This window comes from Saccoglossus kowalevskii, chromosome 15, assembly GCF_978046115.1.
Source record: "Saccoglossus kowalevskii chromosome 15, keSacKowa6.1, whole genome shotgun sequence".
NCBI classification, from domain to species: Eukaryota; Metazoa; Hemichordata; class Enteropneusta; family Harrimaniidae; genus Saccoglossus; species Saccoglossus kowalevskii.
This window is the reverse complement of record NC_140655.1, coordinates 15839576-15864911: the sequence shown is the minus strand read 5'-3', so window position 1 is coordinate 15864911 and position 25336 is coordinate 15839576. Positions and strand designations below refer to the sequence as shown.

Below are 25336 nucleotides of genomic sequence, written 5' to 3'. Positions count from 1 at the left end.
GATTGCGATGTGCCCGACAGGTGAACTTTGTACGTTAAATGCAATGTTGCAATGAATGATGGGTAAATACAGTACATGAATAAACGACATTTTTTAATATGTTGTTGACACAACTCATTCCCTGCTATTTTATGAATAGTTAAATAATTTGGAAATTCAAATTGAAACGAATGATTACTATCAAGCGTTGGAATAACATCGAAAATTGGGGGCACTGAGCTCGTTGATCGCCCAGTTGAATTCAACTGCCATTTAGATAACGTTAGGAGTTTGGGATCATATTTTAATTTACGAACGTGACAAAATAAGTGTTCGTTTCCATAACAACGGTGTGTCGGTGTTACTTGCCCATTTTAGAGAAGAAGAAGAGAATATGTTGAAATAATATGGTAATTATACTTCTGCAATTTCTCCCGCATACATGGTAACAGCTATGGATTGCACTTACTGAATTTAAGAAGAGATTAAAGGGTGGCAGTCGTCGCGCCACATCCTGTTCGATATGGGACTCATAGCGACGTATACAACGCCTGTAAAACACATTGTTTATTTACATGAAATTCGAACACGCGCTGCGCGACGACCACCGCGCTTTAAATATAATATTCAATGAAAATTGAAAATCTAGATTGTAAATAAGCAGAATCTAGTATATCGTATTTGCAGTTTCCTTTAACGGGTATCTTCTAGAATGCAATATACACGAAAACATCTATTTTTGTCAATATTGTTGTTCAATACTGTAGACCAAATTAACACCAAAATATGTATGGTATCTTGCCAAAATTATTTATAACTCATCCTTTTTATACAGAAGTAAAATACTGCGAAACAGGAAATGACACTTTGGTTTACTTGTCTAAAAACATGCACAGACTGTTTATTCATTTGACATGTGGGTTTATTTATTTATTTGGTGACATTATTAGTGCATTTTTACTCGGTGTCCTAAGCAGTATTAGAGTTTCTCAAGTTTGGGATTTGAAGTTTGAAATAACGAAGAACATATAACACTTTACCAGGGTATGTGAAACGGAAATTGTCACCTAATTGTAAGACCGTCGCTGATTGGCTCCTGAGTTGAATGGCGAATTCGGTTTCAACAACATCCGGGAAAGTGTTTTAGGTGTTCATATGCAAGGGATTTTTCCATACAAAAACGACAATTCGGGAGAATATTGTTAGCGGTTAGCTTAATATAATCCCAATGGTTCGTTTGGCTGTGAAACGATGTTTCCGTGCGTGTTTACGACGGTTTGCCAATCACAAAACGATATTTTATCCAGGGTGATTGTGACATTGACGACAATCTACATGCTTCCATACATATTCTCGTAAACCACATGCAAGTAGTTTACAAAGATGCATGATCCAAGTACAAATGTGGTCTGTGTTCAGTTAAATTATATTATTAATTTGTTTTGTTTTTTAATGATTGACATGCCTGGCGTGATTTACTTTAACATGAAAATTTGTTAGATTTGTGGGAAAATATATGCCACATTTGGTGACATGTAAGCATACCTTTGATCTTTAAAAAACACTCAGACATACCTAAACATACTGTTGTTTGAACAAGCTGATAATGTGAGGATACCTCAAAGTATGCACGAAGACAGTACAGCTGGAGTATCGACCGACGCGCAAGAATACATCATGGGAATGCCGAAATCCGAAATCTTTAGAGCAGAATCAGCGAACTTCTTCGTGTGGAGTCCGGTCAAACTCTGGTGGCAGCCATGTTTGTTGTTATTATTAGAAGACGTTTACGCGTGTAATCATTCCATGTTTGGAATTCGCATTTCCTTATATGGTAGGATGAACATGTCCCGTAAAATACCGCAAAATTACGGCACGCTGTAACTTATGGCGTTAGGGTGACAAATGTATAATAATATATTAGATGCAGTAAACTATTCCTCACATGGTGTGTTATATTAGTATGTTAAATGGTTCATTTCTTCAATTTCGTTATTTATACCAAAAATGATTGATTGAGCCTTTTGTTGTCAAGTTGAATTCCCTACTCTTTGATGGGTGCGTGTATTTTTTCATAGGTCATGGTCGCATATTTGAATGGATTATCACTTGATTGTTCCAAAACAATAGCCCATTAGAATGGATGATTTCATCACGATTTGTATGTGAAAGATATAAGTGATATGTGCCCTATAATTTGACCATCCTGAACGGGAAAGGGTCAATAAACTTTAACAAGATGGGGGGTCTCTCGCTGTCTCATATTTCACTTATGTTACTTTGAATATCGTTGTTATTATTGACTTGTGGTGAAGAAACTTATCAGATACAAATACTTGTTGCACTGGTTTATAGATAATGTCTATGTCATATTAAGGTGTATCGTGCGTATGCATTTTGAACGGAGGTAATTTTGTGCAGCGTTTTAGTTTAAGCTCAATATAAGTAGTAATGAAATCGGCTGCAATAAAAAACAATGCGATGGTTTTCTTTTCCGTGGGTACATCATAGGCTGCATCATGGCTATCTTCCCAAGTCCATTCTAAAGAAATTTAGCAAGGTATACGGAGAAACGTCTGAATTTCTGATTTGTTTCGCGGTTTAGTTATTTCCGTAGGAGGTTTTAACCCGGATTATCAGCATTATTGCCAAATTTCAAGAACTCTAAATGGCATATATTTAAAATTGTATCTCCCCTACATGATGTTAAAGCGCGGTGGTCGTCGCGCAGCGCGTGTTCGAATTTCATGTAAATAAACAATGTATTTCACGCGCGTTGTATGCGTCGCTATGAGTCCCATATCGAACAGGATGCGGTGCGACGACTACCGACCTTTAAATGTAATCAACGTAAAACGCTTTTCCCTCCACCTGAGTGGTCTCCGAGATTGTATCAAATTTGGAAAATACCTTTGCGTTTGGCATTCTTGTGTCTATGTCTTCCAATCGGCGGGGTTCTGGCGTGGTGATGGTTGCACTAGGGTTGCAATGGCATATTCACGGTTTTGCAAACTCTCTAGCCCTTCAAACAGATCCTTGTTGTGCCCAAGTAATTCTCGTGCTTGATTAATTATAAGATTGTTTTTACAGTAATGGTAGTAGGCCGTATTTTCTGGTTTGGTATGATATATATATATATATATATATCTGTTCTATTTTTATAGAAGAACCTTCGCAAATAAAAAAAATTCTAAAATTTAAAAATATAAGAGGTAGTCACTAAACCATGTACTTTCACACTCAAGCAAGAGAATAGACATGTTGGTGAACTAGCCTTGCACTGTGAGTGTTTTATTGTTTACACTCCAGTTTTTTTCACAAATAAAAAAAAATTAAAAAGAAAGAACTGCAGACCATACTTCTTTATATTTTTTAGTGGGCAAGCCATGTTTTCCACATACAAAAATACACATAATATTTCTATTTAATTTATTTTATTTAAAAAAAATATTTTAGAAGCATAACAATACAACGACTAGATTTGGTGTCACAGTTTGCTCTCAATTCATACTGGAATATTGCCAGCAATAATTAATAAAGCTTGTTCAGAAAACCATTTATTCCCGACATCATATTCAATGGCTAGTTCTCAGGATCTACAACAGTAAATAAATAAACAGAAATCATTTTGATGCGTGGTTTTTAGACAACACTGCCATATCGCACAGATATTCAACACCACCATATCGAATTTGGATTTGGACCATACCATTTCAAGCTGCAGGGTGTCTAAACAATGACTCAACAAACAATAAACACATCTTCCACCCACTACACAAATTATAGCCACAATTGAACAACCAAGAAAGCAACAAATATCAGGCAGCATCTTGAAAACAACGAGATACCGCATTACAACCAGTCATTACAAACATGAAATCCTCCACCCCTCCCGGTACACCCTACAGCATTAATGGTTCCTATATCATTTGCATCTATGTACAACAAGCTTAGCCAATAGATGCACCTGACTCATCAAACTTTTGACCAACCACTCATTCTAAATATTGTTGAGTGAGAACGCTATTTACTAATGAGAGGAATCTTTTAAACGAATTAAACAGATCTAATATTACAAACAGTGAGTATCTAGTTATGCTATAATTAGAGAAGGTATACAATTCACTCACCTGTAAACATACTATTGCATGACTTATAACTTGTTTCTATAGATTTTTTGCCTAGGCGCAGTGAATACATCTATGATATACGTCTCATATATTGAATTTGCTTTAGTTCTGAAATTAAAATAAAATATTAAAATTAATTCATTAATATTACAAGCAGTGAGTATCTAGTTATGCTATAATTAGAGAAGGTATACAATTCACTCACCTGTAAACATACTATGGCATGACTTTTAACTTGTTCCTATAGATTTTGTAGCCTAGGCGCAGTGAATACGTCTACGATATACGTCTCAGGTAGTAAATTTGCTTTAGTTCTGAAATTAAAAGAAAATATTAAATTAAATCATTAATATTACATGCAGTGAGTATCTAGATATGCTTTAATTAGAGAAGGTATACAATTCACTCACCTGAAAACATACTATGGGATGACTTATAACTTGTTCCTATAGATTTGGTAGCCTAGGCGTAGTGAATACATCTACGATATACGTCTCAGATTTTGAATTTGCTTTACTTCTGAAATTAAAATAAAATATTAAAAATAATTCATTACATCTGTTCTATTTTTATAGAAGAACCTTCCCAAATAAAAAAAATTCTAAAATTTAAAAATATAAGAGGTAGTCACTAAACCATGTACTTTCACACTCAAGCAAGAGAATAGACATGTTGGTGAACTAGCCTTGCACTGTGAGTGTTTTATTGTTTACACTCCAGTTTTTTTCACAAATAAAAAAATTAAAAAAAAAGAACTGCAGACCACACTTCTTTATAATTTTTAGTGGGCAAGCCATGTTTCCACATACAAAAATACACATAATATTTCTATTTAATTTATTTTATTTAAAAAAAAATATTTTAGAAGCATAACAATACAACGACTAGATTTGGTGTCACAGTTTGCTCCCAATTCATACTGGAATATTGCCAGCATTAATTAATAAAGCTTGTTCAGAAAACCATTTTTTCCCGACATCATATTCAATGGCTAGTTCTCATGATCTACAACAGTAAATAAATAAACAGAAATCATTTTGATGCGTGGTTTTTAGACGACACTGCCATATCGCACAGATATTCAACACTACCATATCGAATTTGGATTTGGACCATACCATTTCAAGCTGCAGGGTATCTAAACAATGATTCAACAAACAATAAACACATCTTCCACCCACCACACAAATTTTAGCTACAATTGAACAACCAAGAAAGCAACAAATATCAGGCTGCATAAAACAACGAGATACCGCATTACAACCAGTCATTACAAACATGAAATCCTCTACCCCTCCCGGTACACCCTACAGCATTAATGGTTCCTATATCAGTTGCATCTATGTACAACAAGCTTAGCCAATAGATGCACCTGACTCATCAAACTTTTGACCAACCACTCATTCTAAATATTGTTGAGTGAGGGCGCTATATATATATATATATATATATATATATTGACCCCTATCTAATATGAAAGCCATAAATGTATCTAAAATAGACTGCATCATCTTTTTGAACAGGCACACAATCAGTGTGCATGCTTATTAGAGAATTTCATTGATTAGTCTATTACTCTGATGCGAGCTACAAGAACAACTTTTTCAGTTCATGGTGAATCATAGTCCAATGTATTGATCAACATGCTGTGTCAAATCACAATGATAAAAATTACATATTCCCCTCCATATTGTACCTGTAACCGTTTGAGTGTTATAAAATAATGTTGATTGTCTTATTTGTAGAATTTAGTGTATTTTTTCAACATAAATGACCGCCAGTCGGCCTTCCTTTACCCAATCACGAATACGGCGCACATCGCATCGGACTAGGTGTTAAGTGTGTGTAAGGTTTGAAGAAAATCGGTCAGGAATGTCTGAGATCCAGTTTTGGACGCACGCACGCACGGGCACACACATACACGCTCGCACAGAGACTAACTCGTACAATTCAAAATTCCGCTAATTATCAACATGCGCTGGTACAGACAAAGACACTGGAAAATACATATATATAAATACTAAATATTTTCTGGTGTCTTGAATAAAACCCACCGCGCGCGGCTATGTTTCTCCAACAAGTGTCCTTATATATAATAAATACCGCTGAGGGCAGTATAATAATCAGGAACGGCCCGAGACTCGACTGGAAATCACGTGACTGGAAATCGAGTGTAGGATTGTACGACCTACTGTGAACTTTTCTTTTGTTAAATCTCGAAATAATTTACGGTTGCTGTTGAAGTGTAAGAAGAACTATAAATACATTATTTACGACTCTAAAGAAACGTGTTGGGTAGCTTGCTGGCCTGGCAGTGAATGACAGTGTTTGTTTGCTCAAGGTATTATAATGCTAGACATTACTAAGATGGTTCAGTGTTTACGACCGGTTGCGAGACCAACAAAATCCGAGGGCGGTGGTCATCACTCCTCATGCTGTTCGTTATGGGACGTATACAACGCGTGTAAAATGCATGCTTATTTACACGAAATTCGAACACACGATGCGTAACAACCACCGCTCTTTAATCTAAACGGCAAAAGGAGGCTGTAATTTTCTTACTTGGTCATTGAGAAGGGTAATCTTATTTTCTTAGCCTGCCATTTTTGTTTTTCCCAAACATTACGCTGGCTAGATGTTTGGTAATTGATTGTATTGTATACGTGTAATCTAGTACAAAAGATGTCCACCAGAGAATACTTGCACTGAAATGAGCATTTGTTGTACTAATTAACTCGACAAAAACATATGGTCTGAATTTCAATTTAGAAGGAACCACTGCTCTCACAAAATGACAACAGTAACCATAATGACTTGATAGAGACCAAATGAGCATTAACCATTGGCGGATTTAGAGGGGGCCGAGGGGGCCGCGGCCCCTCTATTTTTAACAACCAATAGGGCTTCGTGCCATCAGCGCTCGCAAACTTTGCCTTCGGCCAACTTATCGCCCCCCTCCCCTATTCCAGAATCCTAGATCCGCCCCTGTTAACAACAAATGCGAGCAATAAATAAAGTTAAATACAACCAGTCGAATAATTAAAACAGAGACCAATGGTGACTGCTATATTGCTGTGTTTGGAACATAGTATTTTCTTGGATCTCTGTATGTTTGCGTCGGTTGCCTTGCGTTCCATCTGTTTATTTTTCTACTCGTGCTCCTCACTAATACCTGCAGCAATTCAACTATATATCTTATTTAGCTTGGAGTGTATCCTCAAATATATGGGTAGATAGTAAACATGACTGATATTCAAACGATAAAATGATGTTACATAATTGTAAATGAACGAATTAAAAAGGAGGTATCCGAAATTGTTTCCATAAAAATGAATTGTGAAATCTCATAGCCCTACTAAACTATGCTTACAACTGAACAAAAATTCAAAAATGAGTTTGGGTAATTCAAGTTCATTTCCTTGCTCTTCCAAATAATCAGTCACAGGGCGCAACTTTCAAAACTTCAGAAAAAAACATTACATAAATTAAAGCGGGGGGGTCGTAACCTACGCATGCGTCAGATGGCCATGCGTCCACCCATGAGCCTTTGCGTTTTTAGTGTGTTACTTGGGACTGAATTCCCGCGCGTACGCAGGTGACGACCCTCCCACTTTAAGCAAAAAGTGTTATTTCATCCTTGATGATTTGTCATTATACAAACCATCTAATTATATAAATGACTCAAAAACATCGTGTAGAGTATCTAGTACCCGCGCGTATAGGTCACTAAAATACAAGAAAAAATATACAGGACTTATTTTGTGGTATTTTTCCACATACAGTATTTACTTAAAGCGAGAAGTCGTCACCTGCGCATGCGTCAAATGGCCATAGCGTGTCATTTTTTTACAAACAAGCCCATGAGCCTTTGCGTTTTAACATACTAGTATGTTGTTATCGTTGCTTGGGACTCAATTACCGCGCGTGCGCAGGTGACGACCCTCCCGCTTGAAATACTTATGAGGAAAATATAATGCTCTGCTACTTTTTTTAATAATGTTTATTGTATTCTAGAAAACTACTGTTTTAAGGCTGTAATGTATGCAAAGTTCAGAGACTGGAAATCGAGTCTAGAGTTATACGACCTGTTGTGAAACTGTCGATAGTCAAATCTCTAGATGATTTACGACACTGTTGAAGTTTTACTAAAGCAAATATGTGTAGCTGTTGACACCGTTGAGTCATCAGGAAAATATAATTTCCTGTTACTTTACATTTAATAATTGTTATTGTATATTAGGAGACGTTCGTTGTTGTTGTTGTTGTTGTTGTTGTTGTTGTTGTTGTTGTTGTTGTTGTTGTTGTGAGGCCTTATAATTTAAACGGAATGGATCATCATTTTCAAATAATGGCCGGATTGGCGGGGGCATTGTTTTGTCTACAGCCTCGTAAAACTGTTGCTGCCAGGTCATAAAAACTAAACGGCGTTTAAATCATGGTTCACCGCCAGAGGGCGCAACGCCAGAGCAGAGCAAAACACCCTCACAAACAAAACAAAATACTCGTACACAACAGTGTCTTGGGTCCAGTAGGGGGTAGTTTATTTCTACAAACTAAGTGTTCATCCTAAATCTAAAAGCAGGTAAATGATAAGTCAAACCAGAACTAAAGACTATATCCCCCCTGGAAAAACAAAATTCAAAGCAAGCTAAATTCAAATGAATAGAAAATAACAAAATAGATAAGATTAAAGCAAAAACTACCAAACAGGTAAAATCATGAAAACAATTGTGAAAAGCATAAACTTGAAAAGGTACAAGCACAAATATTGCAATAAAAACATAACATGTTTCAAACATACAAGAGCAAAAAACAAGTCTAAGTAAAAAACTTGGAATCGCCAGCCCCAACCCTAGGAAAAAACAAAAACTACAAAAAAGGGGTGGGCAAGGGTGGGAAAACCGGCAGCAGCAGCAGGTGAGGTAAATTGGCAGCAAAGGCAGGCAATGCAGGAACACTGAATTAAGAGTGTTAAAACCCATGCTTAAATAACGGCGCGAAGCGCCACCTCCGTTAATCCATAGGCAGTCGCCGAATGATTTGTCACCCCCCCCCCCTCAAATATGCAAAAGTGACCTTTAAGTTAACTAGCCCTATACATGGTAGTTTATAAAAAAAAGGCAAATGAGACCTAAGTAAGAAACAGGTAAATATAAATATGCAAATGAGACCTTTGGGTTGAGGAGTCACCCTCAAGCTTCCCCCCTTAACTTTGCCTTAAATCATGGTTCACCGCCAGAGGGCGCAACGCCAGAGCAGAGCAAAACACCCTCACAAACAAAACAAAATACTCGTACACAACAGTGTCTTGGGTCCAGTAGGGGGTAGTTTATTTCTACAAACTAAGTGTTCATCCTATATCTAAAAGCAGGTAAATGATAAGTCAAACCAGAACTAAAGACTATATCCCAAAGGACCCAAGACATCGGTATGCGTAGTTAGGTAGGTTGTAGTTGACACAAACTGGGCCATGGTCTTTAAGCGAAGTGGGAGAGAGGGGTGCAGATATTTCCTAAATGAGTCACTCTGCCAATCTCCTAAAAGCTTAATCATTTCCGTAGGGATGCCACAATGCAGTGCCCAAGATGCCCCTCCTCTACGAAAGCTATGAGATGAATAATCAGCTGCATTACAAACCAACGGTTGTAAAAGTGACACAAGGCGCTTAGAAAATGCTGGGTAAAGAAGTGGGCGGGAGGGTGAGATGACAAAGGCAGGGCCCTCCTGTGGGGAGGGGGTACCCAGGAATGCAGAAATAACAGCAGACACTGGACATAGTGGGTGATCATGCAGGATGGGGAGTGGCAAGAGCAACTCTCATTGTCTGGTCTGGATAGTCTTTGACCACCTAACCACAATGCCTAGCCCCCATGGGAATGCAAGAAAATCCCCACGGGACAGGTGCTTGTCAGAAGAAAAACCCTGCAATGATGGTGGTAGGACATTGGACTTCCGCAGCAGCCCGAAAAACATAACTAGACAAACTGCCCAAAAAACCTTGTCCTGCTTGTCTGAGAGATCAAGCTGGGAGCGAATGCCCAAGAGCAGGGCTGGGGTAATTGGCAATTTACGTTGGATTTTAGTGCCTTTTACCCTTGCCACACCTTTGAGCAGTGTTGAAAGGGTGAAGTTATCAGAAAGTGGGTTAGGAAATCCGCACTCAGAGTGCAGGATGCGAATGATGTAATTTCCTGTTACTTTACATTTAATAATTGTTATTGTATATTAGGAGACGTTCGTTGTTGTTGTTGTTGTTGTTGTTGTTGTTGTTGTTGTTGTTGTTGTTGTTGTTGTTGTGAGGCCTTATAATTTAAACGGAATGGATCATCATTTTCAAATAATGGCCGGATTGGCGGGGTCATTGTTTTGTCTACAGCCTCGTAAAACTGTTGCTGCCAGGTTATAAAAATAAACGGCGTATAATAATTTTATTCAACACGAAACACATACTACAGGAGTTATTTTTTATGGTTTGTATAAACAAAAGAAAAACAATTTAAGAACAAATAAAAACAAGATTAAACTAAAAACTACGTATAAACGTATGTTGTGTTAAAACAAAGCTATATCTGTCTCTCGGTATGAGTTTCATGAATAGTTAATTCCTGAGTGGAAGAATGATCGGTGTGCGTTCTTTCTGCAACAACCATTGTTGTCTATTATCCTTCAGACCAAAGAGTATCGATATTATTACCCCAAAATTATTTATTCAGCGACGTTCTCGGAGGAAATGGGGAAGTGATTAAATTTGAATGCAATCAACAAGTATTGTTTCGAAAGCAAACAAAGCGACAGCTATACGAGTAAGGTCGTCACGTGAAAGTCACATGACCTAGGAGTGTCGAAAGTGTTTCATGACCGCCGGAAGTGATAGTGTATTCACTTTTGATAGTCTCTTACGTCTACACATCCCTTTCCCATCTACAACTGTGACGTTCTCAGTATTTAGGCGAAGATTCAGGTAAGGAAATCAGAAATGATTACGTTAAAGCACGTATATGCATATGAGATCGGTGTTTTGGAGGGACTGTGGTAGGCCCTACGATGGAACGCGCAAGTTCAATGAATAACTACAGTGACACGCCCAATATGTTGACATATCTATGGAGCTCCATGCTCTATGTAGTCTGTGAGACCGAATCGCTTTAGAGAACGAATTCGACATATACATGTGTTAAGACATGTTAACATAAACCTTTATATATATAAATTATTATGGTGGTACCACTTTCGAAGACTACAGGCGCCGTTGATAGATTCATTGTCCGTTATAGTGACCGTGGTCATTAGTCAGGGGCCCGGCTGGGGCCTTGTAACAGGGCCCGTGTCCCAAGGTCCCGTTTGCATTGTTTTTGTCCATATTGTTTGACGGTGTAGTAATATTTTTTTTATTGTATACTCTGTTATGTGATCGGTATCCAACCTTTTCGTGCTGTGCAGAATATGGTGCTCAGTGGTTGGACCATTCGATGTAAAAAACGGGGTACGTCAGCTTGGATAATAGTAAATTGTTAATTTCATAATTCTCCTCTATAACCCCATTATTACATCGATGTTCCGTATCAGCACCTTCCAATCATAGCAATGCAGATGTTCTAATTTTTTGCAGAATTTTGAAGGGGAATTCGGCAATCACAGGGATTACACCAGGGAATCATGGGACATCATTGTTTATGTTGTTAATCGGTCTTTTGTTTTTCAATTATGTTTTTAATCTATTAAGTAAATTATCTGTGAGATTGACTAACTGGAAGTGCCCCTTTCATTTCATTTACTTTATCATTATTGAAAATAATGTAATTATCAGATAATGGACTATGCAGGTAGGCGAGGTCATTCAAAGGTCACTGTTTTATTCTGCATTATTATACCCTCATTTAGTGATAGATATTCTACCATTTATTTGGATAAACGCTGCACATGATTTATACATGCAATTAAGTTTAAGGATCGTTTTAAATCATTTATTAAGCTGCAGTCCAAAATGCATGTACACAGTAAATGCATATACATATGTATGTATGGGCAATTACTCTATCCCTACTACAGAGTGCTGGACATTTGTCTGTTTTTATTTTTAGTGCTGTTTACATGTATTTTTTCCTCCCAAATAAGTCATTATAAAATGCAAATTACATATATATTTGAACCTTAATTTGACTTGTGCAATAATTACCATCTATAAGTCTGTCTCTGTGTGGTAATGTTCACTATACCTCATTCCAAACTGCATTGTTAATCGCATTGAGTGTAGTGTGGTAGGTAGTACATCTACCTGCAATAGTTAGACATTTCTCAAGGGAGGTTCTCTGAAAAATATGGTACGCAAGCTGAAGTAAAAAAAATGTGTAAAAGGGGTGTTGTTTAGTTATTTGATGCGTATATGCGTGTACCGTTTGCAAAAACTGTAATGTGTGAAAAAAGGAATCTCATGAATTCATAATACCTCAACTTGGAAACAGTGTGATTTTAGTATGTATATGGGGTATCTATTTTACGTTTCTGCACTTGAAAAGCGGTATAATTTCACAAAAATAAGTACGTGTTTAGAGGCTTTTTTGAAAAGCTATACTTCAGCATGGGTACCAGGTCTGACTTGGAGTAATCCCGTGTTCATGACTTCAAATAGTGTTTCATGTTCTAATATTTGTTTGCATGAACAATTTCACGCTATTTTCTGTTCATATGTAGCGTGTACCGGTACGTACCAGCATTATTATTAAGTGTGTATTCTTTAGGGGCATATCAATTTAAATAAAAACGTTACAGATTGCTGTACAGAAGGATTTTAAAAATGCAACCCATGAAATGAAAGTCTTTAATTATTACTTTGCCCGCAATCAGAGGTCACCACCATGACCTCTACAATTACAAGCAGTCAGAGGTCACCACCATGACCTCTACAATTACAGGCTATCAGAGGTCACCACCCTGATCTCTACAATTACAGGCAGTCAGAGGTCACCACTATGACCTCTACAGGTACAGAGGTCATCACCAGGCCCTCTACAATTACAGACAGGCAAAGGTCACCAATATGACCTCTACAATTACAGTCAAAGGTCACCACCATGACCTCTACAATTACAGACAGTTAGATGTCGCCACCATGACCTCTACAATTACAGTCAAAGGTCACCACTATGACCTCCACAATTACAGGCAGTCAAAGGTCATCACCATGACCTCTACAATTACAGGCTATCAGAGGTCACCGCAGTTTAGCTTTTAGGCATACTAATTTATTCAAGTATCACATGTGGGGGATGGCTTAACACTGCAAAATAGGTTAAATTGCCCCTTTAAATACTATATGTACATTTTCAATGAACCAGTCAAATTAACGATCAATAGCTGACTGTGTTTGTGTTCAATGACCGAATGCCGAATGAATGCGTTATTGTAGATATCTGAAACAGACCTAAATACATAATGTATTGTATAAATTCTATAGTAATATATTTGTACAAAATATAAATTTGCAATTCCTCTGTACATTTGCTTATACACTGACATGTTTTAATAATTTTTAATGAAACTGTAAATGAAATAGATTAGATTAGATTAGTTAGTTACATGTATTGAGATCTTTTACTTAGAATTCAATGCATTCAACTATATTTCAAAATAAAAAGATTTATTCATTTGTCATCAGTTTTGTTATTTCAGTGATATTTTTTCTCCAGTATTTTTGTTGATAACTTTGCAGATTATCTTCATAACAACTCAGTCTGTTGATCTGAGGAGAAATCTGTGTGAAATGGCTATTTTGTAATATTATTGTCTAGTAGTTGATAGTAATTACAGATAGTACTAATATGTAAATGACATCATATTATGGTGTCTCTTAAATGCAAAAACAAATAAATGATTTACAATTATTCATATAGCTCATTAATATTCATGACCGACCGGCACTCCCGTTGGGCTGTCGAGATCCCTGAATTACCATATTTGCTTTATTTATAATAGCACATGCATTCATGTAATGAAAATTATGAAGATACACATGTAGTTGCATGGTTAATATGAAGGGAAAAAAATATATTAATGATTCATTTTACAAATGTATGTGCTTCTATTGGAGATTTACTTCTAAAATACAAATACAGTATACAAAGCTAATACTGACTTTTTTGCTTCTGTTATAGGTTGACATCAGTACATTTTAGTAGAAGTTTATAATTTTTGTTTGGTACGTCAAACCTTTACAATGTCTGATCAGAAGTATAAAGTTGATGACACGCAGCCTGTCCAGCAACAGCCTATACCCATGCAGAATGTACCCGGACAGCAACCACAATACCCTGGCTATGCTGGCCAGCCACAAGTCCAGTATGCAGGGCCAGGACAACCACAGCAACCATATGCCCAACCACCAGGACAGCCACCAGCTCCTTATGGCCAACCACCGGTGAGTGTGTTCAGTATACAATTCATATTGTTCCTACGTTTCTGTATTTTTAACGGGATTATTCATTTGAAATGCTGCAACATGATTTCACTATATATGTCAGTCCATGGCTGATGACAGCCAAGTGAATTTCTAATATTTTTTTGATTCCAACATTTTGGTTTTTGACGTAATTTCATTTGATGAATTGGTGGTAAGTAATCGCAATTTAGATTTCAACTGCGATTCGTAAAGTTATTCCTGTGGTGGGGACATAAGATTTTCATTTTGGAATGTTTCATTTTATTGAATCGCTAGGGGGCCTTTTTGGTTATCTATACATTTTCAGTCAGTATAGCGAGCTTGGCGTCATTAGCTGCGAAGCATATGTCCCATCTTACAATAGTTTGGTTTGATATTCATATTTATTATGTGCTAAACAAAAATAAAATAAAAGATGATCGATGGCCCTAAAAGTCCTGAATCATTGCGGTATTGAGACAAATTAAAACAAAATTGAGTTATTGTTCAAATTATTTTTAGATGATTTTAAGCCTAACTTTTTCCTATGTCACAAAGACAGAGTGAAAGTGGAAATATTGCTACTATTCGAAGTGTACATAAACCAATTATTGCATTTATTACATCTAGATTCAATTGTTTAAAGCGGGGGAGTCATCACCTGCATATGTGTCAGATGGCCATAGCATGTCAATGTTTACAAACAAGCGTCTACCCATTAGCCTTTGCGTTTTTAGCGTGTGTTGTTATCCTCACTTCGGTCTCAATTCATGTCCGTGTGTAGGTGATTTGTTTTGTGCATACATGTATAGGTGTTGTTTGCCATTGCTTATCCTAAAATAATCCTAAAATAAAATAAAATAAAACAAAATAAAATAAAATAAAATAAATAAATAAATAAATAAATAAATAAATAAATAAATAAATAAATAAATAAATAAATAAATAAATAAATAAATAAATAAATAAATAAATAAATAAATAAATAAATAAATAAATAAATAAATAAATAAATAAAATAAAAATGAAATGAAATAAAATAATTTGATTTTAATGGAATGGCATGCATTCAACATTGTGAACCATGTCACATTAATTAAGGTCATGGAAAATCATTGTACATGTACATCAATTCTAGCAACAAGAAATAGCATAGCAGTTGACATGATTGTGAAATATAAAGCAAATATTGACAACAGACTGTACTTATTATAATTCACTCAGTTATATTCAACAGGTTATGAAAAATAGCTGTCTTTTAAATTTGCTCTTTGAACTTGCTATTTTGTTTACCTCCAAAATACTTTTTGTTTTTTGTTTTTTTTTATATAATTTCTTTAATATTGGTAATTATGTACCAAACGAATCAAATTTTGCAATGGCTTTAGGTTTTGGGTTTTGATCCAAATTTTATAAAAATTTTTGATTGATGTTTGCAGGGTTACTTTATGACAAGTGATGCTATCGACACTTGACATTCATAGAGTAAAATTTAGATAATGTATTTTCTTATCAGAAATTTTGAATGACAGTAAAATTTAACGATAGAATTTAATATTATGCATAAATATTCCCATGAATTGTAGTGCAGACATATTGACATGAATTATTATGCATGAGTGTTGACATTTGTTTAGGTTGAAGTATTTGTATAAATAATTATATTCAAAAGCTTGTACTTTGTACTTAAAAAAACTAACACTGTATCCCGGTGATTGATCAACTAGCACCTCTTGGTGTGGCACAGTTTTAAGAGGAAAGCCACTATTGTATTCAAATGCATTATTTTTGTACTGACTGATCTCCTTCATTGTCCAAATAATTCTGGTTGGAAGCGTATGTAACGCATCCCAACAATCAGAGTTTGTCCTCTGTCCTGACCATAATTAAGTATTAAAAATAATTATGAATAATAATTATATTTTTTTCTTAAAATCACACTCTATTTTTCATTACATAGTATAAATTCATTTTTTTTCAGTAAACTTTGATTAGCATTTTTGGATGAAATTTTCTGAGATATAATTGTTGCACTATTGTGAAGTGACCATCCAATTTGTGTATTCTATTAGGCCCTGTGAGATTAATACTCAACATTATTATTAACTGAAAAACTGAAAAACAAGAAGAATTCTTAATTATATAAATAATTATATAAATTATTCTCAGAGTTTTATTGATTTGACAGATTATTCAAGTATTATTTCTCCCTAAATCTAAGCCCTAAACATGTTCAACATTTAACAGATAGCATACAGGAATTTAGTTTGGGGGGGGGGGGGGGCTACACTAAATCACAAGTCGTTCTAAAGTGGGATAAGATGTCCGGTCTTTGGCCAACACATCTTAACTAAACTAAATGTCCTGTGTATCAGACTAACACCCTTATTCCCCACCCTTGATAATTATACATTATTGAGTTTGTTATCATTATGACATTTATATAATCATAAAATCACAGTATATTTCACAAATCATTGGCAAGGTGGTAAATATTTTGGCAAAAACACTAAAAAATAGGAGTGACATGAACCCCACCAGAAATTTTTTTAAACAGCCTTTTACAGGGTCAGTAAAAATCACTAAATAAAGCAAAAAAATACATTCTTACTGATTTTTTTTAGCAAAATATTTACTTATTCTGATTTTCATGTTATTTTTCAATAGATGGTCCAGCCTGGAGCACCCGGAGTACCAGGAGCACCCGGAGCACCCATTCAGTGGATGCAGCAGCCCACTGGCACCGTTGGGTGTCCGCGTGGATTGGAATATTTGACACAGATTGATCAATTGTTAGTTCATCAACAGATGGAGGTGTTTGAAAGTAAGAAAGTAACAAAATAATGGAGGGTAAAATGTGAAATTTGACCTTTAGGCTTTTTTACCTTGCCCATACCATCAAAGATGGAAGGGAAAGGTATATTAAGGGAAAAATTTTGTCCGGCGTTGTCGTCGTCGTCGTTAATAATTGTTATTGTGTGCATAATAACTTTACTAATTCTATTCCAAACTTTATCAAACTTGGTCACCTTATTCATCAGTATAAAGTCTTCCCTGAGTTTGAACAACAGATGTCCTGTATGAAAGTATCATGCAAAAATTGAGAAAATCTGATAAAATATTTTGACTGTTTCTACTTGACTGATCACTGGTGATACACATCAAAGGTCACTGATCTCAGTGGAAATATGCATTGTTGTATGTGTTCAATGAAGCAAATGATTTACCTTGTAATAATATCCTTGGTAATGTATCTCAGAATCCCATACTGGGTTTCAAAACCAACTCATGGAGAGATTGCACAGTCTGATACACATTTGCAAACCTACCAATAAAATCTTTACAGAAAACAAGATGTCAGAAAATCAATATAAGCACTCCTATGAACTGGGTGCCTAACTTTGATCAAGATCTGAAGCTAATAGAAAATCTGTTTAGTTCAAAGTTATCAAATCAAAAACAATACATAAAAAATACATTAAAAGCAAAACATTTCATCCACATTTTAAAAAGAAAATTATTCTAAAATACATGTATATGTATTCTGTATTTGACAAACAGTTCATTCGACAAATGAAAACTCACAGGAATATGTTTCAGCTATTAGAACAGAATGATAGAGTTTTTAGCTCCGCTGTCGACTTTGTCGAGCGGAGCTTATCATATGAGTGATTGTCCGTCGTCGTCCGTGTCAATGTTTTACTTTTCGACTTCTACTTGAAAACTACAAGCCTGAATGCTTTGATACTTGGTGTATATGTACCTTGGGTAGACCTCTCTTAGGTTTGTTCATTTCATGTTGATATCTTCAATTCTCTAATTTTGGTGAATATTTTTGTCATTTTTGGTAAAAAGTGATATTTTCGACTTCTTGTTAAAAACCGCAAGTGCAATTGCTTTGATATTACGTATATAGGTACTACATGTGGACCTCTCTCAGATTTGTTCATTTTGTAATGATATCTTTAATTCTCTAATTTTGGTGAATATTTTTGTCATTTTTGGTAAAAAGTGATATTTTCGACTTCTTGTTAAAAACCGCAAGTCCAATTGCTTTGATATTACATATATAGGTACTACATGTGGACCTCTCTCAGATTTGTTCATTTTGTAATGATATCTTCAATTCTCTAATTTTGGTGAATATTTTTGTCATTTTTGGTAAAAAGTGATATTTTCGACTTCTTGTTAAAAACCGCAAGTGCAATTGCTTTGATATTACATATATAGGTACTACATGTGGACCTCTCTCAGAATTGTTCATTTTGTAATGATATCTTTAATTCTCTAATTTTGGTGAATATTTTTATCATTTTTGGTAAAAAGTGATATTTTCGACTTCTTGTTAAAACCGCTTTGATACTACATATATAGGTACTACATGTGGACCTCTCTCAGATTTATTCATTTTGTGATGATATCTTCAATTCTCTAATTTTGGTGAATATTTTTGTAATTTTTGGTAAAAAGTGATATTTTCGACTTCTTGTTAAAAACCGCAAGTGCAATTGCTTTGATATTACATATATAGGTACTACATGTGGACCTCTCTCAGATTTGTTCATTTTGTAATGATATCTTCAATTCTCTAATTTTGGTGAATATTTTTGTCATTTTTGGTAAAAAGTGATATTTTCGACTTCTTGTTAAAAACCGCAAGTGCAATTGCTTTGATATTACATATATAGGTACTACATGTGGACCTCTCTCAGAATTGTTCATTTTGTAATGATATCTTTAATTCTCTAATTTTGGTGAATATTTTTATCATTTTTGGTAAAAAGTGATATTTTCGACTTCTTGTTAAAACCGCTTTGATACTACATATATAGGTACTACATGTGGACCTCTCTCAGATTTATTCATTTTGTGATGATATCTTCAATTCTCTAATTTTGGTGAATATTTTTGTAATTTTTGGTAAAAAGTGATATTTTCAACTTCTTGTTAAAAACCACAAGTCCGATTGCTTTGATATTACATATATAGGTACTACATGTGGACCTCTTTCAGATTTGTTCATTTTGTGATGATGTCTTCAATTCTCTAATTTTCGTGAATATTTTTGTAATTTTTGGTAAAAAGTGATATTTTCGACTTCTTGTTAAAAACCAATAGTTCAATTGCTTTGATATTACATATTTAGATACTACATGTAGACCTTTCTCAGATTTGTTCATTTCGTGATGATATCTTGGATTCTATAATTTTGGTGAATATTTTTGTCATATTTGGTAAAAAGTGATATTTTCGACTTCTTGTTAAAAACCAAAAGTTCAATTGCTTTGATATTACATATATAGATACTACATGTAGACCTTTCTCAGATTTGTTAATTTCGTGATGATATCTTCAATTCTCTAATTTTGGTGAATATTTTGGTCATTTTTGGTAGAAAGTGATATTTTCGACTTCTTGTTAAAAACTGTAAGTCCGATTGCTTTGATACTATACATATTGTTCATTTTCTGATGATGTCTTCAGTTCTTTAATTGAAATGTGCATTTCTAACAGCGGAGCTATCTCAGCCGATAGGCTGCTTGTTATAATACTAGTTTAAAAACGCACTTCAAAGATTGCAGTGTTTGAAGATGTAGATTCTCAGGAGGCAACAGTACTGTTGACTTCTCCCTCCTCTGGACACCAACTATTTAAGTTGATTTGCATACAAAGCAGAGCTTGCAACATGATAGCTATTCATAAAGGGTGTTTTTTTTTACTTTTCATATAATACAGTAGTCACACAATGAGGCAGTTCATATTTGTCTCAGTGAATCATTAATTTTTGGCAGACACCTGTACAAAATACTTGGACTAAAGCCAGCTAAATTTTTCTGTTATCTTGCATGTTTTATGAATCTATTCACATCTAAATGCAGCACTTTTTTTTTGCAATGAGACATTTGTTTTTATTCTAAAATATCTGAATTACTTTGAATAAAGCTGGAAATTATGTTCCTTAAAATAATTAAACAAATAAGGCACCAATGTTTTTGTAAGATATTTACATCTTTTAAGGACATTCAGTAGACTGATTCCCCACTGTTGGTTCAACCCCAAAACTTGTTGTATTCAAAATTAATTATGACAATGCATATTTATATTGAAACAAACTATGATAAAGGGAATTATATTATATAACAAAGGGCAAGGTCACCAGAGTTCAACTATGTTTTAGCTCCGCTGTCGACTTTGTCGAGCGGAGCTTATCATATGAGTGATTGTCCGTCGTCGTCCGTGTCAATGTTTTACTTTTCGACTTCTACTTGAAAACTACAAGCCTGAATGCTTTGATACTTGGTGTATATGTACCTTGGGTAGACCTCTCTCAGATTTGTTCATTTCATGATGATATCTTCAATTCTCTAATTTTGGTGAATATTTTTGTCATTTTTGGTAAAAAGTGATATTTTCGACTTCTTGTTAAAAACCGCAATTCCAATTGCTTTGATATTACATATATAGGTACTACATGTGGACCTCTCTCAGAATTGTTCATTTTGTAATGATATCTTTAATTCTCTAATTTTGGTGAATATTTTTATCATTTTTGGTAAAAAGTGATATTTTCGACTTCTTGTTAAAACCGCTTTGATACTACATATATAGGTACTACATGTGGACCTCTCTCAGATTTATTCATTTTGTGATGATATCTTCAATTCTCTAATTTTGGTGAATATTTTTGTAATTTTTGGTAAAAAGTGATATTTTCAACTTCTTGTTAAAAACCACAAGTCCGATTGCTTTGATATTACATATATAGGTACTACATGTGGACCTCTTTCAGATTTGTTCATTTTGTGATGATGTCTTCAATTCTCTAATTTTCGTGAATATTTTTGTAATTTTTGGTAAAAAGTGATATTTTCGACTTCTTGTTAAAAACCAATAGTTCAATTGCTTTGATATTACATATTTAGATACTACATGTAGACCTTTCTCAGATTTGTTCATTTCGTGATGATATCTTGGATTCTATAATTTTGGTGAATATTTTTGTCATATTTGGTAAAAAGTGATATTTTCGACTTCTTGTTAAAAACCAAAAGTTCAATTGCTTTGATATTACATATATAGATACTACATGTAGACCTTTCTCAGATTTGTTCATTTCGTGATGATATCTTCAATTCTCTAATTTTGGTGAATATTTTGGTCATTTTTGGTAGAAAGTGATATTTTCGACTTCTTGTTAAAAACTGTAAGTCCGATTGCTTTGATACTATACATATTGTTCATTTTCTGATGATGTCTTCAGTTCTTTAATTGAAATGTGCATTTCTAACAGCGGAGCTATCTCAGCCGATAGGCTGCTTGTTATAATACTAGTTTAAAAACGCACTTCAAAGATTGCAGTGTTTGAAGATGTAGATTCTCAGGAGGCAACAGTACTGTTGACTTCTCCCTCCTCTGGACACCAACTATTTAAGTTGATTTGCATACAAAGCAGAGCTTGCAACATGATAGCTATTCATAAAGGGTGTTTTTTTTTACTTTTCATATAATACAGTAGTCACACAATGAGGCAGTTCATATTTGTCTCAGTGAATCATTAATTTTTGGCAGACACCTGTACAAAATACTTGGACTAAAGCCAGCTAAATTTTTCTGTTATCTTGCATGTTTTATGAATCTATTCACATCTAAATGCAGCACTTTTTTTTTGCAATGAGACATTTGTTTTTATTCTAAAATATCTGAATTACTTTGAATAAAGCTGGAAATTATGTTCCTTAAAATAATTAAACAAATAAGGCACCAATGTTTTTGTAAGATATTTACATCTTTTAAGGACATTCGGTAGACTGATTCCCCACTGTTGGTTCAACCCCAAAACTTGTTGTATTCAAAATTAATTATGACAATGCATATTTATATTGAAACAAACTATGATAAAGGGAATTATATTATATAACAAAGGGCAAGGTCACCAGAGTTCAACTATGTTTTAGCTCCGCTGTCGACTTTGTCGAGCGGAGCTTATCATATGAGTGATTGTCCGTCGTCGTCCGTGTCAATGTTTTACTTTTCGACTTCTACTTGAAAACTACAAGCCTGAATGCTTTGATACTTGGTGTATATGTACCTTGGGTAGACCTCTCTCAGATTTGTTCATTTCATGATGATATCTTCAATTCTCTAATTTTGGTGAATATTTTTGTCATTTTTGGTAAAAAGTGATATTTTCGACTTCTTGTTAAAAACCGCAAGTCCAATTGCTTTGATATTACATATATAGGTACATGTACTACATGTGGACCTCTCTCAGATTTGTTCATTTCATGATCATATCTTCAATTCTCTAATTTTGGTGAATATTTTTGTCATTTTTGGTAAAAAGTGATATTTTCGACTTCTTGTTAAAAACCGCAAGTCCAATTGCTTTGATATTACATATATAGGTACTACATGTGGACCTCTCTCAGATTTGTTCATTTCGTGATGATATCTTGGATTCTATAATTTTGGTGAATATTTTTGTCATATTTGGTAAAAAGTGATATTTTCGACTTCTTGTTAAAAACCAAAAGTTCAATTGCTTTGATATTACATATATAGATACTACATGTAGACCTTTCTCAGATTTGTTCATTTCGTGATGATATCTTCAATTCTCTAATTTTGGTGAATATTTTGGTCATTTTTGGTAGAAAGTGATATTTTCGACTTCTTGTTAAAAACTGTAAGTCCGATTGCTTTGATACTATACATATTGTTCATTTTCTGATGATGTCTTCAGTTCTTTAATTGAAATGTGCATTTCTAACAGCGGAGCTATCTCAGCCGATAGGCTTCTTGTTATAATACTAGTTTAAAAACGCACTTCAAAGATTGCAGTGTTTGAAGATGTAGATTCTCAGGAGGCAACAGTACTGTTGACTTCTCCCTCCTCTGGACACCAACTATTTAAGTTGATTTGCATACAAAGCAGAGCTTGCAACATGATAGCTATTCATAAAGGGTGTTTTTTTTTACTTTTCATATAATACAGTAGTCACACAATGAGGCAGTTCATATTTGTCTCAGTGAATCATTAATTTTTGGCAGACACCTGTACAAAATACTTGGACTAAAGCCAGCTAAATTTTTCTGTTATCTTGCATGTTTTATGAATCTATTCACATCTAAATGCAGCACTTTTTTTTTGCAATGAGACATTTGTTTTTATTCTAAAATATCTGAATTACTTTGAATAAAGCTGGAAATTATGTTCCTTAAAATAATTAAACAAATAAGGCACCAATGTTTTTGTAAGATATTTACATCTTTTAAGGACATTCGGTAGACTGATTCCCCACTGTTGGTTCAACCCCAAAACTTGTTGTATTCAAAATTAATTATGACAATGCATATTTATATTGAAACAAACTATGATAAAGGGAATTATATTATATAACAAAGGGCAAGGTCACCAGAGTTCAACTATGTTTTAGCTCCGCTGTCGACTTTGTCGAGCGGAGCTTATCATATGAGTGATTGTCCGTCGTCGTCCGTGTCAATGTTTTACTTTTCGACTTCTACTTGAAAACTACAAGCCTGAATGCTTTGATACTTGGTGTATATGTACCTTGGGTAGACCTCTCTCAGATTTGTTCATTTCATGATGATATCTTCAATTCTCTAATTTTGGTGAATATTTTTGTCATTTTTGGTAAAAAGTGATATTTTCGACTTCTTGTTAAAAACCGCAAGTCCAATTGCTTTGATATTACATATATAGGTACATGTACTACATGTGGACCTCTCTCAGATTTGTTCATTTCATGATCATATCTTCAATTCTCTAATTTTGGTGAATATTTTTTTGTCATTTTTGGTAAAAAGTGATATTTTCGACTTCTTGTTAAAAACCGCAAGTCCAATTGCTTTGATATTACATATATAGGTACTACATGTGGACCTCTCTCAGATTTGTTCATTTTGTAATGATATCGTCAATTCTCTAATTTTGGTGAATATTTTTGTCATTTTTGGTAAAAAGTGATATTTTCGACTTCTTGTTAAAAACCGCAAGTCCAATTGCTTTGATATTACATATATAGATACTACATGTAGACCTTTCTCAGATTTGTTCATTTCGTGATGATATCTTCAATTCTCTAATTTTGGTGAATATTTTGGTCATTTTTGGTAGAAAGTGATATTTTCGACTTCTTGTTAAAAACTGTAAGTCCGATTGCTTTGATACTATACATATTGTTCATTTTCTGATGATGTCTTCAGTTCTTTAATTGAAATGTGCATTTCTAACAGCGGAGCTATCTCAGCCGATAGGCTGCTTGTTATAATACTAGTTTAAAAACGCACTTCAAAGATTGCAGTGTTTGAAGATGTAGATTCTCAGGAGGCAACAGTACTGTTGACTTCTCCCTCCTCTGGACACCAACTATTTAAGTTGATTTGCATACAAAGCAGAGCTTGCAACATGATAGCTATTCATAAAGGGTGTTTTTTTTTACTTTTCATATAATACAGTAGTCACACAATGAGGCAGTTCATATTTGTCTCAGTGAATCATTAATTTTTGGCAGACACCTGTACAAAATACTTGGACTAAAGCCAGCTAAATTTTTCTGTTATCTTGCATGTTTTATGAATCTATTCACATCTAAATGCAGCACTTTTTTTTTGCAATGAGACATTTGTTTTTATTCTAAAATATCTGAATTACTTTGAATAAAGCTGGAAATTATGTTCCTTAAAATAATTAAACAAATAAGGCACCAATGTTTTTGTAAGATATTTACATCTTTTAAGGACATTCGGTAGACTGATTCCCCACTGTTGGTTCAACCCCAAAACTTGTTGT

At 34.5% G+C, this 25336-nt stretch overlaps 1 protein-coding gene across 2 annotated transcripts in view; it reads left to right on the top strand.

Moving 5' to 3' along the window:
- Positions 1–10934: 10934 nt before the first annotated feature.
- Positions 10935–25336, top strand: part of LOC100377321 (phospholipid scramblase 2-like) — a 38674-nt gene continuing 24272 nt past the window's right edge. For both annotated transcript variants that reach the window (XM_002734761.4, XM_085490494.1), the window contains exons 1-3: positions 10935–11070; positions 14261–14523; positions 17191–17347. In XM_002734761.4, the coding sequence (XP_002734807.3) occupies positions 14323–14523; positions 17191–17347 (358 nt within the window). In that variant the 5' untranslated portion in view covers positions 10935–11070; positions 14261–14322. The remainder of the gene's footprint in view (positions 11071–14260; positions 14524–17190; positions 17348–25336) is intronic.